The sequence below is a fragment of the Sus scrofa genome, chromosome 1, assembly GCF_054392235.1.
Source record: "Sus scrofa isolate SSC_HxYL_T2T_F1_AM1 chromosome 1, Sscrofa_HxYL_maternal_Yorkshire_Landrace_v2.0, whole genome shotgun sequence".
In the NCBI taxonomy this organism is placed as follows: domain Eukaryota; kingdom Metazoa; phylum Chordata; class Mammalia; order Artiodactyla; family Suidae; genus Sus; species Sus scrofa.
The window spans coordinates 209579247-209606658 of NC_139383.1; the positions used below are offsets into that span (position 1 = coordinate 209579247).

Sequence of the window (27412 nt, forward strand, 5' to 3'; positions counted from 1 at the left end):
TTTTTTTTTTTGTCTTTTTGCCATTTCTTGGGCCACTCCTGCAGCATATGGAGGTTCCCAGGCTAGGGGTTGAATTGGAGCTGTGGCCACTGGCCTATGCCACAGCCACAGCAACGCGGGATCTGAGCCAAGTCTGCAACCTACACCACAGCTCATGGCAACGCCAGATCCTTAACCCACTGAGCAAGGCCAGGGATCGAACCCGCAACCTCATGGTTCCTAGTCAGATTCGTTAACCACTGAGCCATGACGGGAACTCCTAAGAGTCAGATTTTTTAAGGTGCAGTCTTCTTAATCTGGTCTGCTCCACAGCCCTATGCACTGAAGAACAAAGAGATATATATATATATATATACCCCAAAATTACTGAATACTATTGATTTACAACAACTTATCACTACTATTTACTATTTACTACTAGAACATGCTCCTAGTATTTTTATTACACCAAACTATATGTAATGCAAATGCCCCCTTACTTGGAAAAACTCATACTTATATGGTTTTGACTTTCACTTTCCTGCTCTAAAAAAGTGTTCCCAGGTATTCTTAGAGGTAGCCAGAGAATATCAAACACAAGTTCGTAAAAAATAAGTATGCTCCCACCAGCCTGAACTTATGCCTGCTGGAATTATTGTTGGGAAGTATTATTTCCTCCCATATCTAGACACTGCAATAGCTAAGATATGAAAGCTACTCAGTTATTTAGCTATGAAGTAGGAAAATATTGCTCTTTCCTTTGGGTTTCTCTTCCCTGGAGGAGCCGCAATGAAGTGCTACTTTGTCTTAACAGAAACTTCAATACTGACTTTGAAATCCCACTGCTTTCTTTGCGGTTGATATATAATACAAGGAGGGCTGGGCTTAGGGAACTGATCTGAATGGAAGGCACATGATGCATTTGCCTCTCTCCTCCAAACTTACCTCCTTTTAACATGAAACACTTCAAAAGGCTCTGAGGTTCTCACATAATTGTTTTCTAACAGCCTCAACCAGGCAAGCCTAATTCTCCCTTAGACTCAAGCTGCACTACTAAATGAACATATTAGATGTTCAATAACTATGTGTCAAATAAATACACAAAAATGAAGTCAGATTGATACATAAGTCATTGAGTCAATCAACAGGCTCCAAATCTTGATTTCCTCCCTACAGCACTAATCCTTGGCTATATCAGTCTTCCATGATGACCCCTCTATCACTGCTGGAAAGTGTTCTTTCCATAGGCACACAGTGCCTATACCAGTCTTATATTCCTACTACGTTAAAGGCCAGTTCAAGATGGACTCTGGCTCTCAATTCCTGAGATTCGGATGAGGCCAATCACAACCTCTAGCTCTATGGATGAGTACATATTTGAGCTTTGCTAACATGAGCCATAACCACTCAGAGGTAATTCATAGTCTTTTTTTCAGATTCCAGCCCAACAAGTCTCTGAACTATGGCTAAGCTATTGGGAAAGAAACACTCTATTTCAACAGGAGTTGATAAACTGAAAGGATATAATCCTAGAATTACTATTGGCTACTTTTTCCAAAACTTGAGGAAAGCCTGCCTGGGAAATAAAAATTGAAAAACAAATTTGCAAGATGGAGAGACACTGATTCCTGACAGCATCATTTGAGGCCTTTATCCTGCTGTACTTTAGTCAGCATTATCCCCCCAATTTTTCAGTTGCATAAATCAATCTATTCCCTTTTGGATGAATCCAATTTGATTTCAGTTTTTGTTACTCACAATAAAAATGCACCACCAACATGACAAAAAATTATTGCTCATGTTTTCCGAATTTTTTCAAAAATATTCTAATTAATGCCTTCATGCTAGAATCAACATTCTGAGTTTTGTCCAACACTATTAATCATATTCATTATTCAGGTTACAAGTCAAAGAATTCAATAATAGTTTATCTTTTTTTAATCTAAGTATAAATTACAATATGATCATGATTATTTCTGCTCCCTTATGGCAGATTACATTTTCCAAAATTGGCCACAGCAATATTTCTAGTTCCACATGTGCTTCCAGATTGATCCTATTTCCCTACTCCAAGACATTGCGTTGGACCTTGTGAATGCCTGCATGAATGACTTCCAAAGTTAGGTCATAAATGGCAATATAGCTTCCTTTTTCTTTCTCTCCTCCTCTCTCTCCCTCTCTCTCTGCTCTCTCTCTTTTTCTCTACTTCTATCTCTATCATCTCTATCTACCTCTATCTCTATCTTTGTTTATGTCATTATCCTTGAGTTCAATTACCACTTTGTGAAGAAAGATCATGTCATCTGTACTGTTGTTCTAATCAACAATCCCAACTAGACCCCCTGGCATCAACCATTCTGAGACAATACAGAGCAGAGATAAGTCATCACATTAAGTTCTGTCTAAATTCCTAATTCATAAGAAAAAACAAACAATTATTGTTGTTTTAAGTCACTACATTTTGGAAAAAAAAATTTAAGTGTTTTCTTTAATTTTTTTAAATACATTCTTTTTCTTACATTATCCTCCATTATGTTCCATCACAAGTGACTAGATATAGTTTCCTGTGTTATACAGCAGGATCTCATTGCTAATCCACTCCAAATACAATAGTGTACATCTATTAACCCCAAGCTCCCAGTCCATCCCACTCCCTCCCCCTCGGCAACCACACATCTGTTCTCCAAGTCCATGCATTTCTTTTCTGTGGAAAGGTTCATTTGTGCCATATATTAGATTCCAGATATAAGTGATATCATATGCTATTTGTCTTTCTCTTTCTGACTTACTTCACTTAGTATGAGAGTCTCTAGTTCTATCCATGTTGCTACAAATGGCATTATTTCATCCTTTCTTACGGCTGAGTAGTTTTCCATTGTGTATATATATATACCACATCTTCCCAATCCAATCATCTGTCAATGAACATTTAGGTTGTTTCCATGTCTTGACTATTATGAATAGTGCTGCAGTGAACATACGGGCACATGTATCTTTTTCAAGGAAAGTTTTATCTGGATATATGCCCAAGAGTGGGATTTTTGGGTCATATGGACGTTCTATATTTAATTTTCTGAGGTACCTCCATTCTGTTTTCCATAGTGGTTATACCAATTTACATTCACATCAACAGTGTAGGAGGGTACACTTTCTCCACACCCTCTCCAGCATTTATTATTTGTTGACTTGTTAATGATGGACATTCTGACAGATACATCATAGTAGTTTTGATTTGCATTTCTCTAATAATTAGTGATGTTGAGCATTTTATCATGTGCCTGTTGGCCAACAGCCACATGTAAAATAATTAAACTGGAACACATCCTCACACTCTGCATAAAAATAAACTCAAAATGGCTTAAAGACTTAAACGTAAGACAAGACACAATCAAACTCCTAGAAGAGAACATAGGCAAAATATTCTCTGACATCAACCATACAAATGTTTTCTTAGGTCAGTCTCCCAGGGCAACAGAAATAAAAGCAAAATTAAACCAATGGGACTTAATCAAACTGACAAGCTTTTGCACACCTTAGGAAACCATTAAAAAAAAAACAAAAAGACAGCCTACGGAAAGGGAGAAAATAGTTTCAAATGATGCAACTGACAAGGGCTTAATCTCTAAAATATACTAACAATTTATACAACTCAACAACAAAAAAAACCAACAACCCAATGGAAAGATGGGCAAAAGATCTGAATAGACATTTCTCCAAAGAAGATATATAGATGGGATAATTTTTTACACAGCAATAGAGAAATAATATATCCATTTTTATCATAATTGTCTTAACCAATACAATTTTCATGAGCCTATTTTCTTATAACTAAGTTGGCTACCCCATATTTAAGGCAATGAATCCTGCCCTCAATCTTTCAGCTTACAATATAGAACGCCTTTTACTTTTTCTTTCCAAGGCCCTTATCTACCTAATAAGCTACAATATACACACATCAATTTCCTTTTAATGCTTCCTCATTAATCAGATATGACTTGTTATTTTAACAACTAATTCACTGGTAAAGTGTGGTTTTTAACTACCTAATACAATTTTGAACATATCAATATCAACAGTATTCTCTGAAAAGTTGTCTAATGTGAACCAGCAATAAGAAAGTATTTTCAGACTGCATTGCCTGACACACTGTACTTTTAATTTCCCTACCCAGCCACAATTTGTCCCACCTTTTTGGCCAAACATCTGGTTGGTTCAGACAAACAATTAATAATCTAGCTTTTAAAAATAAAATGTTTTGTTTGCCTGGATTGAGCAGTTGTTTAAATAACTAATCTAGTCAAAACTGTCAATAGAGCATGAGCTCATCCATTTCATTCCCCACTTGCCCCTTCCACAATCCCTTTCCCCTGAAAGTGTTTTTATATTCAGCTCAGTTCAATAAATAACTATGTAAAGATGGGAAAGGTGCTGTGGATACAGAAAAATATGAGCTTGCCAAGGTCCTTGCCTCAGGGAATTTATAGCTTAGAGGGTGACACAGATAAGGAAAGGCTATCATAAAGGACAAAGGGGAGTTCCCATCATGGTTCAGCAGAAACAAATCCAACTAGGAACCATGAGGTTGCAGGTTCGATCCCTGGCCTCACTCAGTGGGTTAAGGATCTGGCATTGCTGTGAGCTGTGGTGTAGGTCACAGACACTACTCAGATCTGGCATTGCTATAGCTGTGGCATAGGCCAGCAGCTGTAGCTCCAATTTGACCCCTAGCCTGGGAACCTCCATATGCCATGCATGTGGCCCTAAAAAGCAACAAAAGAAAGAAAGAAAAAGAAAAAATGACAAAGGAAAGCTACTTAGCAGACTGCACAAATGGGCATAATAATTCTTCCCATCCTGTATCACTCTAATTACAATGTGACTTTGCCAATCCTTCCATTAGGAAGTGACAGCAATTTCTCAATCACTTGAATCTGGAATTACCCATGTGACTTCCTTTACACCTCAGAATATTTGCAAACATAGTACTAAAATAAGAGAATTGGAAGTATTTAACACTCTCCTAGCTGTGGTTTCAATTCTGAAACTTCTATGTGAATGAGTCCAAGCTAGTCTACTGGAGAGGCCTCATAGAGAAGAATGAAGGATCTGATAGCCTGCCAAACACCAGACATGTGAGTAACTAGTCTTTGGACTGTTTAGCCCCACTTGAACTGTCAAATGACTTGGGTTGTGTTAATGACACCTGCAAGACAAATTAAACCCTATCACTGCCCAACTTAGCCCAGCCCAAAATGTTAATCCACATTATTATAACAAAACAAATGGTTGTTTTAAACCACTAGGTTTGGTAGGGATTATTCTGCAGTAATAATTAATATAGCCACCAAGGTGGTGAAGGGATAGACCCAGGGTGAAGGTCAAAAAGGTCAAAAAGAAAAGACTACTTAAAACCTAAGCACAAACAAATGACATTCTTTTTATGGCTGAGTAATAGTCCATTGTATTTATGTATCACATCTTCTTTACACAGCATATATACAGGTCTTAGTTCTTTATCCATTCAGTTAGTCTATGTCTTTTGGTGGGAGCATTCAGTCCATTTACATTTAAAGTAATTATTGATATGTATGTTCTTATTGCCATTTTGTTAATTATTTTAGATTTGTTTTTGTTGATCTTTTTTCTTTCCTTCTTCTTTTGTTCTCTTCTCTTATGGTTTGATGACTATGTTTAGTGTTGTGTTGGATTGCATTTCATTATTTGTCTGTGTCTATTGTAGATTTTTGGTTTGTGGTTACCATGAACATACGAAGTTTTTGATATAGGAGTCTATATATAGACAAGATTGTTTTAAGTTGCTTGTCTCTTAATTGCAAATGTATTTCCAGGATCCTGCCATCAAAAAAATAATGAAATAATGCCATTGTCTGCAACATGGATGGACATAGATCCATGAGATCATACAAAGAGAAGTTAGACAGTGGAAAAAAAATCATACAATATCACTTATATGTGGTATCTAAAAAAGGATACAAATGAACTTACCACAGAAAAGAAACATACTCACAGACTTTTAAAACAAACTTATGGTTACCAAAGTGGAGGAGAGATGGACCAGGAGTTTGAGACTGGCATATGCACACTGTGGTATATGGAATGATTCGCCATCAAGGACCTGCTGTATAGCACAGGGAACTCTACTCAATATTCTGTGATAATCTATATGGGAAGAGAATCTGAAAAAAGAATGGATATCTGCATATGTAGACTGAATCACTTTGTTGTACAGCAGAAATCATCACAACATTGTAGATCAACTACACTTCAATAAAACTTTTAAAAACAGGACAAATAAAAGAAATGACAAAGCATAGGCAGCAGAGGAATTTATATCTGGAAAGAGAAGAAAGATAGCTCTCATTTTAACAATAGCAGATTTGGATCACTGCCATGATACCGAGAGAATAAAGCAGGATGTGGTAACCAGCCTCTAAAACAGCCCCTTATGATACTTGCCCCTTATAACCTTATATGACCCCAACAGAATATGGTAGAAATGATAAGGTATAACTACTGAGAGCAGGCAAAGGAATTATAGCCTCTACCTTTTGGTTTCTTGGATCACTCACTCTCATAGAAGCCAGCCACAATGCCCCATGACGATACTCAAGCAGTCTCACAGAGAAGTCCATGTAGAGAAGAACTGAGGCCTTCAACCCACAACCATAACCAACTGGCCAATCATGTAAGGCAGCCACCTTGTAAGTGGATCCTCCAGCTTCAGTCAACCCCTCAAATGTCTATAGCAACAATCAATATCTGACTACAACCTCATGAAAATCCCTGAACCAGAATCTCCCAGGTAAGCTACAGAAATCTTAATCTAGAGAAACCACAAGAAATAGTAAATAAGTATTACTATTATAAGCCAGTAAATTGTGAAGTGATTTTTTTATACAGTCATAGTAACAAATATAAAGAACCTGGCCATTACAAGTCCTGAGACAAGGAACTATATACAACAAGTATTCCCCTATTCTAATAGCCCTGTCTCAATTCTCTAGAAAATATGATCATGGATCACTCCATAGGAAATCCTCCAGGAAAGTTGTATTCCTATTAATTCAACAAATAGAAACTAGTTAAATGAATTATTTTTCATATTATTTTAATAACCAAGTTTAAAACACAATGTCTTTTTTTCACTTATGAATAATTCAGAAAGTGTCGGGTAAGTAGTTAGGGAAGACAGCATGAAGTAGAGAAGTTTTGGAACTTACATCTTCAACAATATTGCCATGTTATTGTAAGTCATTTCTGTTCTTTCCTACTCCTTAAAAACTCTACATCTTAGAAGTAATGTATACTGGTAGAATCTCTAAGGAGAATAAAATTCTTATAACAATGATAACCACTATGCAATGAGATGAAATATCTTTCCCTGGAGCTGTTGAAAATCATATAGGTTAATATCTATCTGAGAAAAGGGAAGTTCTTTCTGAAGGCAGAGAATATTAGTGGGGGATTTTTCAAAATTGGCCTCATCCAATAATTTTCCATAGGATTTCTTGGCATATGAGTCCTAACTCTCAAATTTTTCATCCTTGGCAAGGCAGAAAAGGACAAAGCAGAGGCCATGAAGAACCATAGAGTTTTATCCTACTTTCAGCTTTGCCACTTTGTCTTAGCTCTGTATTAGATTATAGAATCTAGGTTCTTGAGCCTGCACACCTCAGTTTTCTCAGCTACAAAAAGGATAATAATAGAGAAGAAATGCTCCTACTGGGCATCATTATATAACCATAAAATGATGAGTACACAGGAGTTCCCTGGTGGCCTAGTGGTTAAGGATCCAGTGTTGTTACTGCTGTGGCATGGGTTAAGTCCCTAGCCCAGGAACCCCATGCTGCAGGTGTGGCCAAAAAAAATGATTAATACATACTTATTTTCTTTTAATCAGACATGTATAAATATCCATTCACTGGCCAATCTTTTGATTTAGAACCAAGGTCTTTTCTTTAAGATCTTAGAATTTCTTTAAAGTGAAGTAAAAATTTAAGTACAATTGCAAAGCAACCTTTAGTGAAGAATTTTTCTAGTATTTTATTATTTTCCCCCAATTCTTTACTGTGGCATCACTCACACCTAATCTAGGTAAAACCTGCTTTCAACTTGCCTTTATTAAGTCTTTACATCCAGTTTAGTTTTCAAAGAAGTAATAATTCTATTTCCACACTCACATTTCATTGGTTTATTTTTACTGTCATTAAAATAACTATATAATTTCATAAAATGGTCAACTGGCATAAACAGGTTTAGAAACCACATAGCTGTAAACACATCACTAAACTTCTGGGAGCAGAAATGTACAGGCATGCAAGAAAGTAGCCCACTAGTCATGAGTATTGAAGATGAAGTGAGAACCAGTTTGCAGGTTTTACAGATGTGATGAAGAACATCTGTTACTTTAATAGGATATGTGAAGGCAGGTGTATGGAGAGAGCATCTACCATATCCAGTGCTGTCTTGAGAGTCAGAAAACACTGACTCTTGCCAATTCCCCTCTGACTTTCGTTAGCAGTGTGATTTTGGTCAGACACAATATCTCTAAATTTCCATTTTCTTACCACTGTGGTAGGGATTATAGTAATACCTGGAAAAGTTATTTAGAACCTGTACCTTGGAGTTAGAGCACCCTGGGTTTCAGTCTGTCTTCCATTTACCAGGGGTATGATCTTGCAAAAGTTACTTAATATCTCTAAACTTGTTTTTTCTCACTTATAAAATGGCACTAAGAGGAGTTCCCAATGTGACGCAGCAGAAACAAATCTGACTAGGAACCATGAGGTTGTGAGTTCAATCCCTGGCCGCGTTCAGTGGGCTAAGGATCCAGAGTTGCCATGAGCTGTGGTGTGAGTCACAGACACAGCTCGAATTCCATGGTGCTACGGCTGTGGCATGGGCCGGCAGCTGTAGCTCCGATTCAACCCCTAGCCTGGGAATCTTCATATCCATGGGTGCAGCCCTAAAAAAACCAAAAAAAAGAAAAAAAGGCACTAAGAATTGTGCTTACACTCAAGTTGTTTTGGGGGATTTAATATGAAAACATACATAAAGTAATAAACTTAGCAATTGGTAATTTGTAAACACTAAATTAATATTAGGTGCTGTTGCTTTTACTAGAATTGGAAAAATTAAATTAGACATCATGTTTCTAGCCCATAGTAGCTACTCAATAACTGGTGGTTATTAATATTAAATTAATATTAGTAAATGTTAATTTGATAATAGTTGAAGAGTATTATTATCATTCTTTTCATGGATGATATATCATATGAGCTTGGTAACTTATTAAGGACACAAATTTAGCCTTAGAAATACCCTCTGCATTTGGAATACCAATTAAACTCTCTATTTTATACTGTAAGCCAGCTAGAGAATTCATTTTACCACAAAGGAAAAAAGTCACTATGCCTTAGCAATTGAAAGACAAACTTCATCCTGAAAGTCATACATGACAACACTTAGTGCAGAAAGAATTTTAAGAGCATGCGGTGTGTTTCAATGCCCTTAATAGGAAAAACCCAGAGTCTGTTTGCTTAAATTATATTTATAAATATTTTAGAATTCTATGTATAAGTCTAATACATTTTACTTTATACTATCATCATCTGCAACAGAGCTAATAGTGCCTATCTCTTGCCAACTTGTTTGCAAGTAACTACTACTCAATATTCTAAAACACACAATCCTATAAAATGACCGATAAATGTTTTGTTAAACTACTTTTGAAAATAGAAATATGAAAAGACCTACATTCTTTGTGCTTAAGGTATTTACAGTAACTCCACAAATGCTCATCCACCTGCACACATACGACACCACAGCATACTAAACTAAGAAAAGAAGTGTCTGTCTGCTTCCAATGCGCTTAGTAGAGCCTTTTTAGGGGTTCAGTATATTCGAGACAAAACAGCATCTCTTTGGCCTCAACTTTCAACAATAACCTCTAAAAAAGAAAAGGAACCTAAATTGTCTCTGTATTTTCTGGCCAGTGCTGAGAATGTTCATTCTCACATAAGCTATTCACCTTGCAGCTCTCTGCTGAGTATAAGATTGATCATCTGTGCAACTTTTGTCTTATTACTTCTCATAAATTGTTTACATTCAAATTAGACAGATAGATACTATACCTAAAACCATTAAGCATTGAAAGCAAAATATGTAACTAAGGTCTACCATCCCCACCTCTGTTTCCACTGTGAAAAGCACTCCCAAGCATTTGGTGCAATTGTTGCTTTTAAGTTTGCTTTCTGAAGAAGGATTTGGTGACTTCTGACCCTTGAGGGTTGTTCTTTGACCCATCACTTTTCTCCACCATCTGGCATGTTTACTTGAAGCAAACGCCTTGGGTCAGAGGGCAGAGCAGACATGTGGAGGGACAGCTTTGTCATAAAAGCAATAAAGAATGAGTAGCGCTTCAGAATATAGCCCTGTGTATTTTGTTCAGCTACTGAATAGGTTAGTCATATGGCTAAAAACAAAATAAATTTTAAAAGTCAGCACAAAGCCCAGCAGACAGGTAAAATGCAAGATGCCTAAGTTCAAAATCTGAGTGTTCTTTCTTTTTCCATTTCCCAGAGTTACTTTTTATGCTTTACTGGGCACATTACTAAACAATATGTTACACCAGACGCAAAAGGGAAAGTGGTTTATAGGCTAAATTAACCAGATTGATTATTCAGGAAGAGTGTTGCTAGTCCAATAATCCCCAAGCAACAAAATTAGTGATAGATAGAATGGAGTAAGGAACTAAAGATCAAGTAATCAGTTTTTTCATATCCAGTGTCCATGGTATAATGAGACAATAATGAAGATGTTATTTTTAATAAATTGAAGCTTTTTATTTCTTTTTTTGGCCACACCCACAGCACACCGAAATTCCTGGGCCAGGCAGCAAACCTGTGCCAGGGATCAAACCCATGCCACTGCAGTGACCCGAGCCACAGCAGTAACACCACCAGATCCTTAACCCACTTAGCCATAAGAGAACTCCAAATTGAAGGGTTTTTGTAAAGAACAATGCAGAAGTAAACAGTGACATCAACTGTATACCCCCACTTTACACCCCAAAACAAAGAGCTCTATGCGATAATCCCATGCCCCTTATTTTGGCATTTATCCTAAAAATTAGAACACACCAGTGAAGCTTACAAAATCTTTAGCACAAAAGCCCCTTATTAAAAGCCTTAAGTGTATGTATAAATAACTACCTCTGGCTCCCTTTGTATACATTCTCTGGACTCTGAGGACCTTTTCAAAAGTCTACTTCTCTCTAATTCAAAAAGATTTTAAGTGATCTTTGATAGATCCAGACTGCTTTCCTGTTGCCACAAGAAACAGTTTTCTCCATGACTCTAGAATGCATGGAGAGAAAACAGGAGATGGAACACTCCTGATTCTGCTTGCTGCTATTTTCACTTTAACTTTCCATTGCTTACCTTTGAACAGTTCAGAAGAAAAACAATGCCCTGACATAGAAACTCAAAAAAAGATCTGTCTTTATATTCATTCTTAATGTAAAGGGGGAAAATTGCTATGAGTCATGAGATAAAAATGATTAAAGAGAAGAGTTAGTCAGCAAAAGAAAATGAAAAAGGAATTTTCCCCTCAGAAAAAAAAAATAATAAAACAAAGGGAAAAAGATTAAAGGAAACTTCCCTCTGCCAGTCTGATTGTCAGGGGATAGTTCTTCACACTGCGAATACACTTTGATCCTAGAAACTCTGCATTTTTAGTCTTTGCCAACTTGCTAAAAGGGATGTCCCTTGTGGAAGATTTTCTCATATGGAGTTTTTCAAAAAAAAAAAAATGTATCTATCAAGACTTCCATCCCTTGCAACATTTCTCTTGAAAAATTCATGGCACAGAGCATAGCTGTTCTCTTTCCAATTCCAGATTTCTGTAAAAAGCAGCTATTTGCCCAAGTTTGTCCTTGCCAGTTTCAGAATTGATCACCATATGGAAAATTTATAGATGGACATGGAGATCATACTAATATGTCCACTTACAAGCAGAGACGGAATTCCTAGACTTGCTCTGAAGAAAAAGCCTCCTAGTGAAGTCTCCCTCATTCACATTTAGTAAATAGTTTATGCAAGAAAAAGCAAAATAAGCAGGGGCTTTGAAAATGGACAGACTAGTACATGAGTACTAACACCTGAGCTTACTAGAAGGGTGATCCTGGGCAAAATATTCAATCACTTTGAGCCCCAGTTTCCTTTTCATAAAGGCAAAGATAGTAATTTCCATCCTTAAGGATTCTCATGAAGATGAACTGAGGTATTGTGGGTCAAAATATCTAGATTATAAAATAACCTGTACCTGTTTCAAATGATGATTAAACTCAAGTTTGTGCCTTGAGAAAATGGCCTTTTCTTTTAAAAAGACGACCATAAGCACAAGGCAATTGTTCTATAAACTGTCTTTTGGTTCAATATCCTAATAGGAAGTTTCTTTCTTCCCCTAATTCCTTACCTTTTAAGCAACCTCTGCTCTCTGGCTCTCAGAGCAGCTGCATTACCAAAATTTCCCCTAAGCCATATGTTATCCTTTCTACACATTACTCTTCCTTGAGCAGTAACCATAACACTTTCGAACTTGAGAATGAAAAGAGGATAGACATGGAGGGAATTAATGGGAACTGAGAAAGCTGTACTTTAAACAGGGGTTAAGAAAGAGATGGGTGGAAAATCATTTCCCTTTGAAAAATTTGCATGCCAACTTGAAAACCATTACTCTTGCAACCTGTGAAGGGCTCTTACCACTTGGTTCAAGACATCCTTCTGCTGTCCTTGAATGATCTCCACACTGGCCCACACTTACAGGAGACTTGAGTATCTGATTCTATGCTCACCACCCCAGATGCTGATATAATCATCAGAGTTGTGCTCTGAAAAGAATATGAACTTCTAACTTGGTATGGAATACCAGCCTTTCTTCTTACCAGCTGTGTGACCCTGGATTAAGTTGTTTAACCTCTCTAAGCCTCAATGTCTACATCATAAAAATGGTGAAAATAATGCCTATATAACAGGGGTGTTGTGAGGATGAGATGAAGAAATACAAGCAAAGCTCAGGTCTCTGTCGATGGTGGCTGGTGATTGGAATGACAAGTGATCTATGTACTCAAAGTTACCTCTCCCATATAATCTTAGCCCACCAACCTAAAACTAAACTTCTGCATCTTGATTTCTCCTCCTTTTTTTATCCAAAAAAATTCTAAGTGTTTTTTTACCTATTAACTCATTTAAGCCTAAGAGGGAAAACAAAACATGAGGAAGGAAAAATTATGTCCGATGTTACAAACTGAAGAATCTGAGGCATGGAGTGGTTAAGTAACTTGCCCATGGTTTCACATAAACAAAGACATTGAAGATTAGAAAAGTATCTGAGCCTATTTTCTAAAAGTTATGGAAGGTCAATAAATAACCCTTCTTTCTATGCCTAAGTGTATAACAAACTGAGAGATATACATCAGAGTCAATCAGATGGATTCCTGACAGACAGATGACTCAGATAAAAAGAAATAAACTGATTTGTACGGCCTTGAATTGAATTTATCTCCACTTGCCCCTTCCCCCCAAAAAAAACTTTTGGTCATACCCACAAAGACAGAATCAGCACTTCCAGGAAACAGCTAAGAAAGCATATTCTCTCCATATAGGTAGATACCAAATAAAGAAAACAGAAAAAAGGGCTAAGAAAGTTTAAACCAGCTTAAACTTCCTCGCAAACAGGTTGTCAGTCTCCTTAACACAAGAAGGAAAGAATGAAGTGACAGAAAGTGATCAGAAGTAAAAGTCTCTCCACGTGAAAGGACACACAAGGTGTAAGGAATAAGTGTACCCTTTCAACATACCTGATTCCAAAGTCTGGGCTCCTACCACTACATTAAAGAGAAGCAGAACACAAAATACTAGTTATAATGTAAATAAGCAACAAAGATATAATGTACAGCTCAAGGAACATAACCAGTATTTCATAGTAACTTTCAATGGAGTATAATCTATGAATGAATCACGGTGTTGTATACCAGAAACTAATATAACACTGAAAATCAACTATACTTCAATTAAAATAGTAATATTTTTTAAATATTCAGTTGCTGGGTTGGGGAAAGAAGCAGAACAGCTCAGTGCACATTATAGAATCAGATCCTTTAATTTTTAATTTAGCCCTAACACTACCACTCTACCATGAGCTCTTGGGCATAATGAATGCTCTCATTTCCTCATTTATAAATAATAGTGCCACATTTGCAGAGTTGTTGTGAGGTTTAAAAGGAGATACATGTGTGTGTGTGTGTGTGTGTGTGTGTGTGTGTGTGTGTGTGTATCCTTAATACAGTATCTGGCATATAACAATGGCTCAATAAAAGTTAGCTATCATTAATACAAATACTGCCTCACTGAAAAAGAATATTTTGTGAGACCAGAATCTATGACTACAAACATTCTTTGTATGCAGATTCATTACTCAGTGTAAGTTTTAGAAAAAATACTAGTAAATTAATCTATTACCAGTGCTTTCTCAATGTGGTGATAAAAGACACTCAGTTTTAAAGACTATGTCTATGGGTTTTGAAATTGTAAGCTATTTTTTACTTCTTCTTCAGGCTTTTAAGTTTCCAAATTTTCTACAATAAATAAATGTTACTTTTATGAAATATGAGTTAGCAGTGGTCAATAAATATCTGTTGATCATCTACTCAATATCAGGCACTATGTTAAATGACATTCAATTCAATAGGACACTCTTCTTGGAAGCTATTATAAATGGTTACGGGAAAGTCATCTTTACAATAACAAAAGTGAGAGTCTATTGATATTATATTCATAATTATAAAGACTGCCTTTTTCTCTGATTTTTGAGGTAAAAAATATAAAATAGGTACAACTTGACATTTTCAATTTTTTAGGAATGGATATATATATATATATATATATATATATCAAAGAGGGAATTTTCATAAGCAATAAAATGAATTATCATTTATTAAGCATCTACAAGATTTAAGAGTCTTTGAACAGTTTACTGACACTATCTCTAATATTCGAAACAAACCTGAACAACAGAATAATAATGTGGGTATTATTCTTCCTATTTTGTGGAGAAAGAAACTGAGGCCCAGAGAGGTTATGATTCTCACAGGAGTCTTTGAATATCAAGTGCTCTAGCTGTATTTTAAAGCATATTTCAGTTTTCGCAAACAAATGTGAAGGCATCCATCTATTTCACAAAGCAAGGTACACCTATAAAACCATACATGCTGTTTGGTAGACCACAAGGTTTTTAACAGCATCCCATATTTCTGTTTTGAGTCTCTTGCCGCTTGGGTAAACATTGTACTTTTCATTGGATATACTGTAAGTCATTAAAGTCAGTAAATAGCAGAAATGAATAAAACAGCAACTTAGATATTTTTAACACCTCTGAGTTAAAACCACTTTGCAGTGGGGAAGAAGAACAGATGCCCGCTTCTAAATGTGAGAGCCACCAACTGGGAATTTGCTAGTTGTAACTGCTGCCATCTGTTTTCCACTGTTCTTTTTACCTGCCTCTCTTAGATTTAGTATGTGAATTCTGGGCCATGGATTCTTAGTATAAGCAGGGGAGGTGTGGGAGGGACTCCAATTTGAAATTTTCCCAGGTGCTCTCTCCCGCATTAAATCAAAGGTAACTTCTCAGGAAAAAAATATCATGAGGGTGATTATTTAACAACTGCATTTTTATTCTTCTATGCATACTTTGTACTCCTATTTCCATGTGCCTTTTTTCTATTTAATCAACTTCCTGCTTTTCCTAAGGGCATTACGGAAATGCCTCTCTGATGCCAATTAGGGCACTGCTGTGTGAATTAGTTTCTTCCCTGATTGAATAAATAATTTTTGTCAAGCCATACATACATTCAGAACTCACTTAATCAGCACTTAACTAACATTTGGCACTAGCATGGTGGGCTTTTCTCCTTAAAGTCAACATGTTGAGGGAGATACTATTTGTGCCAAAGGGAAGCAGATGAAATAGTCAGGTTAATAGGACTATAAAGGATAATAAGAGATTGTTCCAGTTCGCTCTTCTGCCTTCAAGTAGAACTGCTCCTAAACCACACTAGAAAGAGAAAATCTGCCCTTTTCTTTTAGGAACATCTGTAGGGGAGGTTTCTCAATGTTTGATTGTAATTCTGAATGACATATGTGCATGTGCATATAACTTCTGGCTAAAGGCCAAAAAATAAAAAAGAACAAGAATAATCATCCAACTTGTAAATGAGCTTCCTCTTTAAATCTACATAATAAAGGTGTATTTCCCATGTTTATAAAAGAGGAACTTCTCTTCCTACTTTCATAGAAGTTACATATTTTGATTAGAGTAACACAGTTAATATAGCGACATAACAAGATTTAGTGCCAACTCTGCCTAATTCTGTCTTTTACCCAAGCAAAGAGAGGAGCCTGTCAGAAGCCAGGGCCATAGTCTCAATTAGCAGTTTCTTCTCTGCCCTTTTTTTTTTTCCACATCCTGAGTCAGTCTGGAGGTAATATAAGAAATAGAGGGAGTTCCCATTGCAATGCAGTAGAAACGAATGCAACTAGTATCCATAAGGATACAGGTTCAATCGCTGGCCTTGCTCAGTGGGTCAGGGATCCAGCATTGCAGTGAGCTGTAGTATAGGTCACAGACACAGCTAGGATCCAGAGTTGCTGTGGCTGTGGCATAGGCTGGCAGCTGTAGCTCTGATTCGACCCCTATTCAGGGAACTTCCATATGCAGCAGGTGCAACCCTAAAAAGCAAAAAAAAAAAAAAAAAAAAAAAAAATAGAGAATGTGGAAGGATATGCCCACTTATATGCTTAATAAATATACCTGACCAAGACTCTCCAAACCAAACCAGGACACTAATCTCCATACTCTAGTATTATAGACAGAGAAGTCTACTCAGGAAAAGCCACAGTCAATAACACAACTATGGTTTACTTGGATGTTTCTTCAACATAAGTGTGTCAAATTATCTGTGGAAAAATAAGGGATATCAAAAATGATAAAAGGTTAGAGAAGATTATGACCTATTTGAGATTGTTTTGAGGTTTACTGGAATGGGGCACCTGAGTCTCAAATTAGCAAAATTTATTATATGGTCCACGCATGCAGGTTGGAAAAAGAATTTTCCAGCATAGCAAAGTGAATGGAAAGAAGAAACACTGAGATAAAAGATGTTTCTAGCACAGCAGGACAACTTCCTAATAATCAGAAAGAACCAACTCCAAGCATGTGGTCATGTCTGTTTTTATAACCCAAGGAGAGAGGTGAGGTCATACAATACATCTGCTGACCTGATGATTCGGGTCAGAGGAGTCTAACAATACATTTGCTGGTTGGTTGGGGGCATATAAAGCCCCTATAGGGGTGGGGTGAGAAGTGAGCCACATACCTTTCCTTGTAGTAGGTAGGAAGGAGTAGGCCAGGCTGCTCAAGGTAGGGGAGGGGGTATTACAATGAGATTGGTGGGGTGACAAGAAGGGTCTGGTAATTCTTATCTTCGACAGAGACTTATGAGTTCTATCTTCTTGCAGGGGCCTTGAAGTCCCACTTGTCTAACTCAGAGGTCCTTCATTTAAGATACAAGTACTACTGGAAGACTTAGGTGAGTGGTCCAGAGCAATTCTTTTCAACAAATATTCATTGCTCATATATGTATGCTAATTGTCCTCCTGGGCATCATGGTGCCTGAGCTAACACCAGGACTGGACTGTCAAATCAGGCCCATGCAAATCAGAGATCTCACTTGAATTTCAAAGATACAGCCAACCTAAATAAGACAGAGCAGAAGGAGATCTAGGACTTCAAGGATGGTTCCTCAGGCCCTTCTTCCTTCTTTGGATTTGGGCCTCTGTTCAGAAACAGTGGTGGAGTTCCCTAAGTAAAGCTAGAAGGTTTATGTGACATAGCAGTGAGCATTTAAGTTCAAAGCATCTGTTCTGTTTCTGTTTTTGTTTTTATCATGATATTTCATTTAGATAGTCTGGAACCAAATCTGCAATGTCTTTGAGGTTTGTTTGCATATAGACTGCACACATTTTCCCATATACTTTATTTATTTTATAGAAGTATAGTTGACTTATAATGTGTGATAGTTTCAGGTATTCAACAAAATAATTTAGTTATACATATATATTAATCATATATAATATACATATATTCTTTTCCAGATTCTTTTCCCTTATAAGTTATTATAAAATACTGAGTAGATTTTCCTGTGCTATACAGTAGGTCCTTGTTGGTTGTCTATTTTATATACAGTAGTGTGTATATGTTAACATCTAACTCCTAAGTATCCCTCCCCCTGCCACTTTCCCCTATGATAACAACAGGTTTATTTTCTACGTCTATGGGTCTATTACTGTTTTGTAAATAAATTCATGTGTAACATTTTTTAGACCCTATATCAGAGGATGAAAAAATATAGTCCTTAATCCAAATATCCATTTTGGTTTTTGTTTTGTTTTTTATTAAGAGATAACTGACAGATAATACATTCACTTCAGATTTATAACATAATGACTTGGTATATGTATATACTGCAAAATGATCACCACCATAATTCAGCTATCACCATATCTAGTTTAAAATTTTTTTCTTGTGATAAGAACTTTCTTTTTTTTTTTCTTTTTTTTTTTTTTCAGAGTGAGGAGGTAAATTTTTCCTCTCGGCAGAATATCCCTTTCCCTTAAAACAAGTTATGGATAAGAAAAGGCAATGGTTTGCCGAGAATCAACTGATGCATCTGGTTGTAAGGTAGTTTTTAAACATACAAATCAGTTCCATCCACAGATTCACTTCTGTTTCAAAGCATTTGTTTCTGTATTGAGGGGAATTTTCCAAACGAAAGCCTTCTGATTGACTAGGAAAAGTTATACCTCCTCTCTCTGTTCAAACTTTTATCTTTTCTATGTCTAGTTACTTAGAAAAGTGATATTGAACTAAGAGAGACGCAGCTTGGGTTAAAAAAAAGAAAATCATTGAATGTGCTTTTCTCCATAAAAAAAAAGTTTGAAGACTACTGTCTTTTTATTCTTCATTCATAAATTCTAAAAAAATTCATAGTAAGTGCCTACTAGGCACAAGGTAACCGGAGCTGAGGGCATACTTTTTTATTATTAAAGTTTAGTTGACTTACAATGTTGTATTTGTTTACAGCAAAGTGAATTAGTTATACATATGCATATATCCATTCCTTTTTCCCATATAGGTTATTATAGAATATGAGTAGACCTCCCTGTACTAAACAGTAGGTCCTTGTTAGTTATCTATTTTATATATAGCAGTGTGTATTTGTTAAATCCATCCTCCCAATTTGCCCCACACACACCTCGTTTCCCCTTTGGTAACCCCAAGATTGATTTTGAAATCTGTGAGTTTGATTCTGTTTTATAAAAGAGTTATGTTGTATCATTTTTATTATATTCCACATATATAAGCGACATCATATGATATTTGTCCTTCGCTGACTTACTTCATGTATGTAGTAGGATAATCTTTAGATCCATCTGTGTTGCTGCAAATGGTATTATTTCATTCTTTTTCATGGTTAATATTCTAATATTCTATTCATCTTCTTTATCCATTCCTCTGTTGATGGACATTTAGGTTGCTTCCATGTTTTGACTATTGTAAATAGTGCTTCAATGAACACTGGGGTGCATATATCTTTTCCTATTATTGTTTTCTCTGGATATATGCTCAGGAATGGGATTGCTGGATCAGATGGTAGTTCAATACTTAGTTTTTTAAGGAATCTCCATATTGTTTTCCATAGTTGTTCCACCAGTTTACATTCTCCACACCCTCTACAGCGTTTATTGTTTCTAGACTTTTTGATGATGGCCATTCTGACTGGTGTGAAGTGATATGTCATTATAGCTTTGATATGAATTTCTCTAATAATTAGTTTTGTTGAGCATGATGAGAACTTTCAAAATTTACTCTTAGAAACTTTCAAATATACAATACAATATTATTAAGTATAGTCACCATGCTGTACATTACAGCCTCAGGACATATTTGTCTTGTTCTAGATTTGTACCTTTTGACCACCTTCACCCATTTCTCAAACTCCCTTCCCTCTGCCTATGGCAACCATCATTCTTCTTTGTATCTATGAATTTGGGGGTTTTGATTTTGGGTTTTCTTTAGATACAACCTATATGTAAGATCATACATTACTGGTCTTTGTCTGACATATTTCACTTAGCATAATGCCCTCGAAGTTCATTCATCTTTTCAAAAATGGCAAGATTTCCTTCTTTTTAAAGCTAAATAATATCTCATTGTGTGTGTGCATATCATATTTTATTTATCCATTCTTCCATCAGTAGACATGTGGGTTGCTTCCAGTCTTTGGCTATTGTAAATAATGCTGCAATAAGCATGGGGATGCAGATTTTTTTTAAGTTGCTATTTTCATTTTCTTCAGATACAACCATCTGTTTTCACAAATAAAGTTTCGCTGAAATACTGCCATTGTTCCATATTGTTCCTAATTGTCTATGGCTGCTTTCCTATTACAAAGTAGAATTAAGAAGTTGCAATAGACACCATGTAACCCACATGCCTAAAATATTTACTATCTGACCCTTTAAGGAAAATTTCATCAACCCTTGCTCTCAATTACTATATAGCTCACGTGGCATTCTCCAGGAAGCCAAGCCTTATATTTCCTGGGTTCTATATACTACAGATAATCTTTGGCCAGAGATGTCCTACTGTGGGCAATCTATAGATAATATCTCTTCCCCCCAGCAGATATCATAATCTTATTTACCTGGAGGTCAAGTTAATAAGGAGATTAGACCAGGACAACTCCCTTCTTTCTCCTGAAGTCATCTCTTACCTACCCTTAGGCAAGTAAAGATAAGATCTCAAGCCAGATGCTAGAACTCCTTCCTCCCCAGTGCTTAAATGTCAAGATGGAAATCCTGTGAAATTGGATTGTCACGATCATTATACAACTACAAATGTGATAAATTCATTTGAGTAATAAAAAAAAATAGAAAAAAAAAACTGGTGTGCCCTCAAGGAAAGGAAGAATAAAAAAAGACAAATTACAAATGGCAATAACATGGAGTAAATATCATAACACAGATATGTATTAAATATATCAGAAAAAAGAAAGAATCCATACATCCAAGTATGGGAGAAGGAAGATAATAAAGAGAAAGTAGTTATTTGGAGAATAAAAGTGAGCTTAAAGAATAAGAAGAATTTGACAAGTAGCTCTAAGAAAAGAAAGCAGAGGGAATAGAATGAGTTAAATATGTATAGAGATGCATAAAAAGAAGATAAATCTGAAAGCCATTTGTAGAACACAAGGTTTCTGAGCTCAGAAGTTTGGGGAAAGGAACCAAGAAAGGCAACGATAAAGAGGCACCTGAGGTCCTTAGTTCTGAGTTTGAGGAATTTTTGCCTTTAAAAACAAAAAAAAAAACTTTTCTTGTTTTACATTTACTTAACGTGCTCTTGGTCACTGCATGACTCCAGTGAAAACTGATATAATACTTAAAGGTTAAGCGCCACAAACAAATTTGCCTCATGATGGGAGAAATGTCAGGAAAAGGAATTAATTAAAAGAGAAAATGATATCCCTCAGAATCTAAAGTCCTCATCTACAGTTAAATCAAGATCTTACCATTCTAAAATGTCAAATTTATCTCTTTTGACTCGCTCCATTTTTTTAAAAAGTCATTACCTCAACAGAAATTAATAACGAAATTTCTATGAGAAATGATCTTTGATTTTTAAGAAAAGGGTTTCTATCATAGGAAGAGTTGGATCAATTTCTCTATACACAAACATTTACACACATATAAAGAAAAAAAAACTATACTGCAAAAGTTGATATCTATGAACAGAAACCAAACAACAAACATTCTTTCATTTTTCCTCTTTTTAGCTCTACAGCATCTTCCAAAGGTGGGGGACAGGGATTTAAGTCAGAATTCAGTCAGCACTTTGTGGTTTAAAAATGACCTGTTTTATGTCATTGGGTTCAAAAGGAACTTTTTTTATCCAAAATTATTTTGATTCTAAGATGACAAAAAGTATAGCAAAGCTTTCCAATCAATAGAGAGAATATATTTCAAGAACACAGACTCCATTGTTGTCAGAAATAACTCACCAGAGGAAGATATGAAATCCTAAGAACTGTTAAGGAATTCCCTTTCTATCAAACAGCATATTCCTCTAATCAAGAGCCCATCTACTTCTGTCTCTTGAAGGTAGCAGGCGGTCTCTTCCCTGTCCACTGTGAATGCTCAGGTTCATCATGAAATCACTCCTTATTCTCTACTTCCACAACGATTCAGTTAGGGAAAAGCTTTTATCCAGTCTCGCAGACCCTTATTTCAATGAGAAAAGGCTGTCAAAGGCCAAAAGCAAACCAGAGGTCTCCCTTAAGATCCTACAGAAACCATTTCAATATACATCAAATAGATACCACATTTAGGGGGAAACAACATTTAGCCAATAAAAGCAAATTATAGGACATGTTACTCCCTCTATAGTGCATGTTGTTTGAAGCTTTGTGACCCAAATCAAAAATGCCTTTGCCCCATCCACAAAAATGCCAACTGATATTCAAAGGCCCAAGATGACTACATCAGACGCAGTTGAATTTCTGTGATGTTTCATATTGTGTCCAGAAAAAAATATAGAAAGGTTCCTGATAGATTACTCCTAAATTTACAGAAAAATTAATGTGCAAACCCTCATACTGAAATACAGGAGAAGGGGTAGCATAGAGCTTTTGTAAATGGTTTTTCTCCATCCAAAAGGGAACTAAAGTGAACTTTATTTGTATAAAAGATAGTTTAGCAATAAGAACAAAGCCAGTAAATATAGGGTCTCCAGATATATCATTTGGGGCCCATGAAAAGCTATCTTTGGCATAAATATTACAGTTCTGTCATTTCTTACCTTGGCAGCATGATTTTCTGTAGGTGGCAGGAGGTTGTTCTTGCTCACTGATTTGGAAGGTCTCTGTTTTATTCTTTTCAAGGTAGAAGATTCTTATATAACCCCAAAAGGCTTTAATAAATTGATAGAGATCTTTTTCTGAAACACAGAAAATAAATATTTAACAGAATAATTTAAGTCTAAGAAAATATTACATCAATATGTATGTAATAATAATGACATCTTTTTTTGTGAGGCATTTTCCTTGACTTGCTATTTTGTTGGGGAGGGGGTCGTTTTACCTTGCATGGTTCTTTTATCCAGAAGCAGACAAAATAAACTTGGTAGTGTCACTTGAGCTATATTCCCGTTATGAATAAATATTTTAAAAGGGAATTGTAAATTGGCAGGAAGATACTGAAGAAGCCTTAGTTTCCTTAAAACACTACAAATTTTTTATTTATACGAACACCTTTATTGAGACTTAATGTACATTCCATACAATATATCACATTAAAGAGTACAATTCGAAGATTTTCAGTCTAATCCCAGTATATGTGCAATCACCCCCACAGTCACTTTTTGAAGATTTTCATCACCTCAAAAAAAACTTCCTCTAAACTATTTCACTCCCAATATTCTATCTTCCTCCTCCAATACCTAGCCTTAGGAAACAATCTACTATCTGTCTTATAACTTTTCATATTCAGGGCTCTCAAATGAATGTAATTATATAATATATGATTTTTTTATTTATTTCATTCACTCGGCATAATTTTACATTATTCATTTTTATGGCCAAATAATATTCCATTAGAAGGATAAAATGTTTTGTTTATCCTTTCATGTGTTAATAGACATTTAGGTTATTTACAGTTTTTAGCTACTATAAGTAACTATAAACTTCATGTACAAACTTCTGTTCAATCATATGTTTTCATTTTTTATATGCATATATATGGGAAAGAAACTGTGGGATCATATGGTAAGCATAGGCTTAATTTTTGAGAAAATGACTCTTGACCAAGGAGCTGCAACATTCTAGAGTAAAATATTTAAAGTGTGATAGAAAAAAAGGATCTAACTAGAATTCTTTGTTGAATAAAATTATCCTTCATAGGTGGGAGAAAAACAGACTTTGAGACAAACAGCTATTAGGGAATTTGTCACCAGTATACCCTGCTCTTGCAAGAAATGTTAAAGAAAGTTCTTCAAAAGGAAGGGAAATGATAAATGTGATAAATGGAAAACTTTAAAGAAAAAATAAATGAAGGGAAAATATCACTTTAAAAAGTTCTTAATTACTCTGACAGATAACACTTGTTCAAAATAATACCAAAAACAATTTTTTGGTAATTATAGCTTATGAATAAGTAAAATGAATAACAGTAATGTTGAAAGGGACAGGGAGAGAAGAATTAGGAATACTCTATTATGAGGAATTTCCATAACCAGTAAAGTCATTATAACACTAAATTTATTTACCACTCTAATGACCACTTCATTTCCAAAAGCAAGTGTGGAACTTACTCTCCAGTAAGACTCAACTGGGACTCTCTTTTCTTCTTTTCATACACTGAACTATTTATTATAATATTCACTAAATATTGGCCTTATCCAATTTTATGGTGAGCACTAAAGCTAGAATGGCCCATCAGAATTATCCTAAATTAAGGCAAGAGGACAAAGTTTTTAATACTTCCACTAGAGTGGTAGGTGCAGGCTGCTCACAAAGATAGGATGTGATCCCGGTTAAGATGATACTCTTCAGGTGAAGGCAATTCTCAGCGAGGGACTTGGCTGAAATCTTTCACTTAACAACATTCCTACCAGGTTGAGAATGAGTGCCTCAGCCCCAAAGAAGGATCTAGGAAGAGCATCCACTATTGTAATTTACCTAACTTTTTCAGTAGTAAATAGGCTAATATACTATACCTCTACTCAGATCAAGGAAGATCACTTTAAATTACAGAAAACAGGAGTTTCCGCCATGGTTCAGTGGAAACGAATCTTGACTAGTAACCATAAGGATGCAGGTTTGATCGCTGGCTTCACTCAGTAGGTTAAGGATCCAGCATTGCCGTGAAGGGTGGTATAGGTCATAGACGCAGCTCGGATCTGGCATTGCTGCGGCTGTGGCATAGGCCAGCGCCTACTGCTCTGATGCAACCCCTCGCCTGGGAACCTCCATATGCTGTGGGTTGGCCCTAAAAAGACAAAAAATAAATAAATCAATCACAGAAAAAATGCTTAAATATTATTTTATTTTAACAGATTCTCATCTAAGGTAGAAACAAGAAATTTCATTCTTAAATACTTTGCAAAATTTAGTGTATATGTATGTGCATGGGGTGTGTATTTGCATATGCTTATATCCTACAGTCTTAACCAAGTTTACTTCCCTGGTAAGTGTCTTTTTATATATATCATATTCAAACTTCAGCTCAGGGCAGGTAAAATTATTATATATTCAGCCTTACTACAGACTGTTCAATAAAATTTCATTGTTTTCTCATTACAGAAAAAGTACAAGTAACTTGCTTACAACAAGAGCAAGGTAAAACTTTCCTCCCTAGTGGGTAGGAGACTTTCTAAAGAAAGTCACATTTTAGCAGTGGGAAAAGTAGAAATTGCAGAGATACAGAAGTTCTTAACATAGATGTACAATGAGTGAATTTCAAAAATTCTGAGGATAGATGATAATCAGACACATGGGAGAGTGAGTCAGTTTGCCTCAGTGGCTATTTTAAGAAAGCCTGATTAAGAGATTTAAACGAAGAGTTTTGTTCTTGTGCCTAAGGTAATTAGAGTTTTTACACAGAAAAGTAAAAGAAAAATCTTATTATCGTAGAAATAGTGTTCAGACAAAAGAAATGTGACTATAGCATTTAATATTAACTATAAGAGAATATGCCGGGACTTGGAAATTGATGAAGACAGAAGCATTCTTCTATAAATTAACCAACACATGGGGTATGGATATACTCTAAAGAAAAATTTAAAAGACAAGATATAAGGAAGGGTGCTATATATTTAAATTCAGTCTGAGTGTGAAGGATATAGAATTAAGAGAAGTCAAAATTGTTTAACTTTTCTCTGAAAAGAATGTTTAGACTGAAACATTCTTAATTCAGAAGAGGAATAAAGCTGAAAGAAGAGATTAGAGAAAGAAATAGCACATCATCTTTTTGTCTAAATAACTGCATTCGTTTTTTCATTAAATGGAGAGAAAAAACAGAGGCCATAATTGTTGTTCAAATCCTGGAAAATCAGAAGGATGCACAGAATCATAAGTCATAAAATTCTAGAACTAGAAGTAACTTTAGAACCATCTAGGTAAAGGGATTTTAAACTACTGTTTAGTTGATCAACCTTTTTTTCTAAATGAAATCTTTCCCAGTACTTCTAATATAAAAAAATACAACAGCTTAGCTTTATGGACAGGGATTCTAAAGCACTACCCAACAAGGGTCATCTTTTCCTCTTTGAAATAAATTGTATTAAGCCCTGCTCTAGTTCAACAGACTTCAGTTTATGTACAAAGACACAAAAAACTAAGAAAGTCAATAACTTATACAAAGTCAACTCAAACTCACATCAGAGCCAAGACCCAGTTACTAAACTCCTTCTGCACACTTTGTCTTTTAACAAAATGTTTCGTATAAATAAGATTTTACTGCCATTAAAATGGAAATATTGACTATATAAGAAATAATATAATTTTAAATAGATAAATCTTAGTAAAATATAAAACTCTAGAAACAACTTTTATTTTGTAATAACATTTAAATGTGTCAGAGAGTATTTAAAAAATGACTTTTACCCAGCAATTCCACTTTTAGAAAAGTAACCTACAGGTATATACTGATAAAGGTTTATAGGCATTTAAGACTAACGATGTTCACTGCATACAGTGTGAAATAGCTAACAACTGGGAATAGTTTGATGCCTCTAAGTAGGGGTATGAATTTAAAATATGTTACATCTTTAAAATCTAATACTATACAAACATTACCAAGATGGAGGTATATCTATGTGAGTGGATAAGAAAAGATTACAAAATATATGATTGAAGACTTGTGCTCATTGATATTTAATGGGCTAAATGTTCTGAAAAGTCCTATTGTTAAAAAAAAAACAAATAGATGCTGCATGAAACATATTATATTGATAGACATTCGAGAAGTAAGAAATATCCAAGGGGAGAAAAAAATCCTATGAGCTGTAACCAGACAAATGAGTGGTGAACACACAAAAATCAAGCATATATTAATAACACAATTGAAAGACAAATGCCACAACCTGAAGGTCATAAGTATGACCCAGACTGATAGATTAAGCTGAAGATCCTAAAATGGGGTAAGTAAAACCAGGTTAGTGGTAGCTCTTGGCTTCTGAAAGAAATGAATGCAAACCACTTATGAAGGATAGCACTTACAAATTCAAACTTTAGATATTT

General features: G+C 35.5%; 1 protein-coding gene across 4 annotated transcripts in view; it reads right to left on the reverse strand.

Annotated features, from left to right (window-relative positions):
* Window positions 1-27412, reverse strand: part of LOC146406973 (uncharacterized) — a 345508-nt gene that overhangs the window by 242344 nt on the left and 75752 nt on the right. For 2 of the 4 annotated variants that reach the window (XR_014832201.1, XR_014832199.1), the window contains one exon: window positions 22975-23112. Coding sequence is in view for 1 of the 4 variants with exons in the window: in XM_085003610.1 (XP_084859736.1) it covers window positions 22345-22397; window positions 22975-23112 (191 nt within the window). In the remaining 3 variants the exon portion in view is untranslated. Of the gene's footprint in view, window positions 1-19581; window positions 22398-22974; window positions 23113-27412 lie in introns of those variants that run through there. The other 2 variants (XR_014832196.1, XM_085003610.1) reach the window with 2 other exon arrangements.